This window comes from Leptonychotes weddellii, chromosome 1, assembly GCF_054177405.1.
Source record: "Leptonychotes weddellii isolate Sample4059 chromosome 1, ASM5417740v2, whole genome shotgun sequence".
Lineage (NCBI taxonomy): Eukaryota > Metazoa > Chordata > Mammalia > Carnivora > Phocidae > Leptonychotes > Leptonychotes weddellii.
This window is the reverse complement of record NC_138369.1, coordinates 114,534,902-114,541,676: the sequence shown is the minus strand read 5'-3', so window position 1 is coordinate 114,541,676 and position 6,775 is coordinate 114,534,902. Positions and strand designations below refer to the sequence as shown.

The 6,775-nt window shown below is 33.7% G+C and overlaps 1 protein-coding gene across 1 annotated transcript in view; it reads right to left on the bottom strand.

Annotated features, from left to right (window-relative positions):
* Nucleotides 1–201: 201 nt before the first annotated feature.
* Nucleotides 202–6,775, bottom strand: part of PIK3CA (phosphatidylinositol-4,5-bisphosphate 3-kinase catalytic subunit alpha) — an 85,268-nt gene continuing 78,694 nt past the window's right edge. Inside the window, exon 21 of the mRNA XM_006745917.3 lies at nt 202–6,402. Within this exon, the coding sequence (XP_006745980.1) occupies nt 6,132–6,402 (271 nt within the window). The 3' untranslated portion in view covers nt 202–6,131. The remainder of the gene's footprint in view (nt 6,403–6,775) is intronic.

Genomic DNA, 6,775 nt, shown 5'->3' with positions numbered 1-6,775 from the left:
TGGCTCTTAAGGCGTAATAGTTTCAGGTTTTTAATCAACTATTCTTAGTCATTATTGGTAAGAACTCAAGTTCAGCTAAATTCTGATTATTAGCAACACCGGTTTGCTTTTAAGTATTCAAAAAAAGGCAAAATTATCACTTTTTTTTTGTTTGTTTGTTTAAAATACATAGTACACTAAGGATTGTTTGGACACAAGTCATTTTTTTCTTTTTCTTTTTTTAATAAACAGCGTGAGGTTACAGACTGCAAAGTTAAAAGAAAAGCAGACATTGACAGTTTCTGATGAGCACAAACAGTAAGTGCAGTCACAGGCCAAACTTCTTGCTAGGAACAGCAAGACTGGGAAGCGGTCTTAAATTTAGTGACACTGTATTATTCTATATTCTCAGTACAATAACACATGCATCTTGCTGTGTCAAATACTTTCGGGGCCATCATTAAAAGAACATTTAAAAACATTTTTCTCCTAACAAATGCATTATACCATAGGACTTCAATTCATAGAATGACAAAATATAGAGAAACAGATTTGCTACAATAAAAGGGGCCAAAAAAGGGTGGTGGGGGCTTCTTCTGGAAGCTTCCAAAGTCAACATTTGATGTGTTAGTAGTCTTCTTTTGGTAGTGCCACATTCTCCAAGATATTAAAAGTGTTAGGTTCCAAAAGGATATATTCTTTTAGATTTTATTCAACCCAATTAAGTCCAAGGACTAAGTCACATTGAAACTATTAATTGTATTTGAAACTTAAGTTCCATAGCCAAAAACATTTCTAGAAACCACATGAAGTCCAAGCCCTCCAAACCACTCTTTGGAACAAAAATTAAAACAGATAAGGGGCTTTTTCTTATGAAATTGATAGATCATGACACATTTGGAAATTCATACTAGAATTAAGAAGTTTAGTCTTATTAAAGATATTTTGAGAAAATATAAAACAATGAAAGTTTTCTGCCTCCTTGCTTACTCAGAAGGAGGAACAAAAGTAAGAATCACCTAAAAATATACATGGCTCTTAGCATAACCACAAAATTATTGTAGTGACAGATTAAATAAGGTTTCAGATAGATTTATAGACTTAACTGGCTTACAAAATGCATTAAAAAAAAAACCTTTCCATACTTACCAACGTGAAGAATGGAGTCTACTGCTGGTAGTGAAAATCAGTTACCTAAACTACACTAAACGTACAATGGACTGATTCCCACCCACCCCCCCCAACCGCCCCCAACCCTCTACTAAAACTCATATGTAGTTGTGTAAAAGTTAAGTCAGAAAATTTCCTTATGGCTCATAACTGTCACTTTATGCTAACTAGCATGGCTGTAATATTAACATGTCTAAAACTAAGGAAAAGGAATGGCGCTTCATGAATAAAAAGGAAGTGTGAAACCTTAATCAAGTGGAATACTCGGATGAAATAAGCTTATTGAAAAACTAACATCCCAACTTGGGAAACTCCTAATAAATTCTAAACACTTTTGAACTTTAGAACCTGATGTTTACACCTTTTATAAAAGATGCCTCTTGACTAGGGCTAGCAAGCAGTGTGTACACAAATAGAAATGTGTGCAAATATACACACACTAATTTCACTAATAATAAAGAAAAGAGAACACAACTAATTTCGAATGCCGAATTCAAGAACCTAGTACCATAAGCCTCCTGGCGCTACAGCCTTTTCCATGGCTGGAGCAATGATTAAATTTTAACTGAAAATTTTTCTCAAGTCTCCAATGCCATTAAAAATAAGGCATGCCAACTCTGACTTTTTATAAGTCTAAACTACAGTGCTCTGGAAATTTCTGTAACGTAAGAGCCTGAAGCACTGAATTGTGACTCATTTATTTATTTTTTCTTATTAACCTTCTGAGGTAGAGTTACCAATCCAATTTTATCAGGACTGTAGTTATCTTGAGCTAAACCCCATAATCTTTTCAGAAAGTGAAAGTAGCTTTTGAAAGAAAAGAAAAAAAGGCTTCCCAGGCCATGGCACATAAAATACACTTATAATTTTAATGTAATAATTAAAAAATAAAAATGGTTTGTGTTTATATTTTAAAAAACAGCCCAGCTGTATTACTCTGTCACCAAGAATTGTTATCTAAAGATCCCGTCAGTGCTGAGTTTTATAGTTCAGCCTTCACAATCCCATCCCTGATGAAGAGTTAGTTCCCTCATGGTATGCACAATATACTCACAACATTCGGCCTTCTCTTAGAAGGCTCCATCTAAGGCTTCCTTTAGAAGTGCCCCTTCTGAGCAGGATGGATATGAAGAATGTGATTCATTCAAACAACTCCTCCCTGTTCTGTTCCCTCCTTCAACATTCCCCTCTTCTCAAAAACATCTGAAGTATGAAGTTGTTTTTAAATAGTAGAAGCACCACAATCCATTAAAACCACATATGGTCTTTAAACTGAAATATTTTAGGGATGTCTTGGACATCAAAATTGATTTTTAAGGTGGATTCTGAGTGTGTGGGTCCAGCCCAGGTCTGCAGTTTGTGCAGACACAGAAACAAAAGAAAGTTAAAACATTCAGAAAAAGTTAACCTGTTAGCTGGCTTTAAAATAATGCTGGAAATCCAATTTTTTCAAAGAGCTGGCAAGCATGGGCTATTGGTCAGAATATGAATTACATGGATTTACAAAATCATTAAGAAACAAATCCAAGTTTATGTGCTGTGAAATTTCCATGGTTCCTTTAAAATAGATAGGCTGCTCGTAATTTTTTTTATAATGTTAAATCTCTCAATTTTTGATGGAAAAAGAATACAGATGGACTGTGTTTTACCTATGTGAAAATCACCAATCCACTGAAAATAAAATCCAAGAGGGTATATACATTCTAATCAAATCATTGATTATTTTCCTGATTAATAAGAACTACACTTTACACAAAATACTTTATCAGCAGCTGTTTTCATCAAAAAAACCAATATTCAGTTTCACAGTTGAAAAAATTACACATTAAAATATTTTACAATTCATTGTATATTCACCAGGTTCCCATTTCCTAAAGGGCTTGTAATATAAAGCAGATTAGAAGGGAAAACCTCAAAGTTGATTCCTTTGACACTGAGTTTTACAGAGGACACTAAGAACCACAGAAAGCTTAGGTTCTATCATAAAATAGTGACCAAATTCCATTCTTCTTTAAAAAATCCAATTAGAAACATCTTTTTTAAAAACCAAATTCTACAATATGATTAACAGATTTCAAATTAACAGCAGTCTAAAAATCTTCAAAAGAAATGATTTTGTATACTGAGAATATGATAAAAAGTTAAAACATGATTTTCAGATATCTTAGTAGAATGTGTTTAAAATTAGGTTTTATTTTCTTTAAACCTGCTTGGTTTTTCTTTTTTTCCTCCAAAATAGTCATTGAAGGAACTATTTCTCAAGTGACCAAATGAAACCGTAAAGTCAAGTTAGTTATACCACATTCAATAATAAGGATGGTTGGCCACAGGAACTGACCAATCCATGGAAGTGAAAGGACACGGAAGTACCTGGAAACAGCTTACCACTGACTTGACAGCCTAGTCACCCCATGTAGCATTCAATTTTTGATTCTTTGCCTTCTGAGCACTACCTGAGCCTTTTTTCTTATTTTTAATGTTGTTTGCTTAAACTCTGCTTGGATTCATTTAAAATTTGCTTTGCTTTTAGCTATATCACTTAATCTACATTCTTTGTAAAATTTGTCTACACTTATTCAAATAGAATTAACTTGGTTGTAATAACTGTTGAAAATAAATGTAAAAGAAGAAATAAGCTATGGGGCTGTGTTTTAATCGTGGAGAGGTCCCAGGGGAAGAGGACTAGCTGGACTGATGTGAGACATGCAAAAATCATGTAAATTTTGTGCAAGGAAGCTCAAAGCTTTTTTGGCACTCGGGTAAATGCTGTTCTCTCTTAAATTCTTCAGTTTCCACCATCAGAGTTTCAGATTTGTACCATTTCATTAAGTTTTCCTGTAATTAATCCCTGATATAGAAAAGACTGGGATGTTAGTATGTATTAACTGAATATATCTAAAAGGCACAAAATGTTAAAGAAGTTTTAATAAGTTATGAAATCTACATCTGCAAAAGAATCTATTTGGCTTCCTGCTTAAAATGGGAGTTTAGATTCTTCTTAACTATTCCAAGACAGTTTACAGAAATAGGTTCCCCTAATCTTCGAATTTATTTTTTTTGTTGGCAATATTATATACATGCTTTAGTGAAGTACCTAAGTCTCCAATAATTAGGCCCTTTAAGGGCTCTAAAATAGCCAAATATTAAGAGTATTTGTATTAGAGTCCCTTGTTTACTATTCAAGACTTCTATTATAGGTAACTGATTTCATAAATGAATATCGTTTAAGTGATGCTGTTTTACTAGAGTACATAATGTGCACTTTTTATAGAGTTTTGTATTCCAATAATATGCCTAATCTAGAAAACTGTCAGTAAATTATTGCACTTTTTCTGGTGTGGCACCTGGACATTTGCTAAAGCTACTTCCTAGGGCATTAATCATTCATTTCAAATACTGAATAAAATATGAGATTCTAGAGTGGCGATTAGCATTAGCCCCTACACCTTCAGTTAATATTTTCCAAAGTGTTTAAGAATGTATCCTGCACTCAAATGCAATTTAATAAAGTTGGACAGTGAGCCCTAATAGCTTGGAAATGGGACATGATCTTAAAATGGTTTAAGGTCCTACTTTTATTATCCAGATATTGCATAAATAGCCTAAAAAGGTAAAAAGTTCATGGTTTCTATTCCCCCATATTATAAAGTATTATTCATGAGCATACCTTGGTAGAGGGGTTGAAGCAATCAGGAAGATACTCTATATTGTGTTAATTTTGGTAACTAGTTTCCTGACTGAGGCATTATCGACTATAAAAGAAGATGGAAAATGGGGGAGTCATATGAAAACAGAAAGAAATAAAACTAAAGAGGATGAACTTTAATCTGTTTTCCTTATGCAGTTATACACTAGTCACTGGTATAAATGGGATAGTGCCTGAGCCTCACCCACAGACCAAGAGGAAAGCTGACCATGCTGCTACGAACAATAAAAAATTTGGGGTGCAAACAATGCATGACTATGGGACAGATCATGTAAATAAAGAATATATATTAATGATAGTTTCTATAATATAAATAGCCTTTAATAAAAAAAATAATCTTTTTTAATAACATTAATACTCACTTCTATTTTCTGGAAACATGCATGAAAAATGTATTCAATTCAATTGCAAAAGGAGAAAAAAAAAAATCAACCTACGGTGAATACTGTACAATTCTGGAGCAAGAACTAGTCCTGCTCATTCTTTCTCTCTGATGATTATTGTACTTTGTGGGAGCCCAGAATTTCCCTGGGAAATAAGAATCAGATTCTTGTAAATACTGTCCAGAAAAAAACCCAAAAACACCACCTTATAACAGGTCTCATTTGTGACTGCTTCTAAAACTTTGCAGATAAGACCCCAAATCGTCAAAAGGTTTGATTTATTAAAAAGGAAAAGTCTCTGGTGAAATCTCAAGAGTCCCTTCCACCCCAAACATTTTTTCTTCATTAAACAAGGAGTCAAAAAACCCACTTCAAACTATAAATTGAACAGCAATGGAAAAATAAGAAATCTTCATTATTTTCTAATCTCAATGTAATTTAACACCAAACTTCAGTTTCCTTGGACCTAATGCCATAATAGATTTTGTTGTGTCCACAATTTCAAAACATAGAACATTTGCAAGACAAAAAAAGAACATCATTCTTTTTCCTTCTCCATCATTTCTATATATTTTGGGGTTTTTTTGTTTTGTTTTCTTTTTTAAAAAAAGATACAAACAATCTTCAAAGTTTACCTTTTTGGACTTAAGGCATAACATGAAATTGCGCATTATTCTAAAGCTTAATTTTGAAATGAACTAGTTTAGTGCTCTCAAACCCTGTTTGCGTTTACATTATTTAAATTATATAGTATTTTATTTCTGTTCTTGTGTAAATTCTAATGCTGTTCACGGATTGTGCAATTCCTATGCAATCAGTCTTTGCCTGTTGACAGTTATTAACAGTGCAGTATAGAATCCAGATAATGAGCTTTCGGTTTCTCAGTTATCATTTCAGTTCAAAGCATGCTGCTTAATTGTGTGGAAGATCCAATCCATTTTTGTTGTCCAGCCACCATGATGTGCATCATTCATTTGTTTCATGAAATATTCCAAAGCCTCTTGTTCAGTTTTATCTAAAGCTAGGGTCTTTCGAATGTATGCAATATCATCAAAAGATTGTAGTTCTGGCATTCCAGAGCCAAGCATCATTGAGAAAAGATTTATGAAGAGATTGGCATGCTGCCGAATAGCTAGATAAGCCTTGTAACACATCTCCTGAAACCTATAAGTAATAAGAATAGTTTGATCAGTATGGAGCAAATGGGGTTAATACCTTGAGGTCTCTGCTCAAATGTCACATCATTAGAGAGGTCTTCTTGGGCAAACGTATAAGAAACAGCCTTGCTCTCCCATTCCCCTTACCAACACTTTCTGTTCTCTTTACCCCACGCTAGAATGTAAACTCCGTTAGTCCATAAGGATTCCGTTTACTGCTTTATCACCAGCACCTTAGGATAATGCCTGGTACATCAGCAGTTTACTAAGGATTTATTAAATGTAAGAACTGGTCCATACTAAAGCCTTTAGGATTTAGGCTAGGGCCAGGACAGAGTTGCAGATAAAATGGAATTTTATACAGGGTTTCTGAACGTACT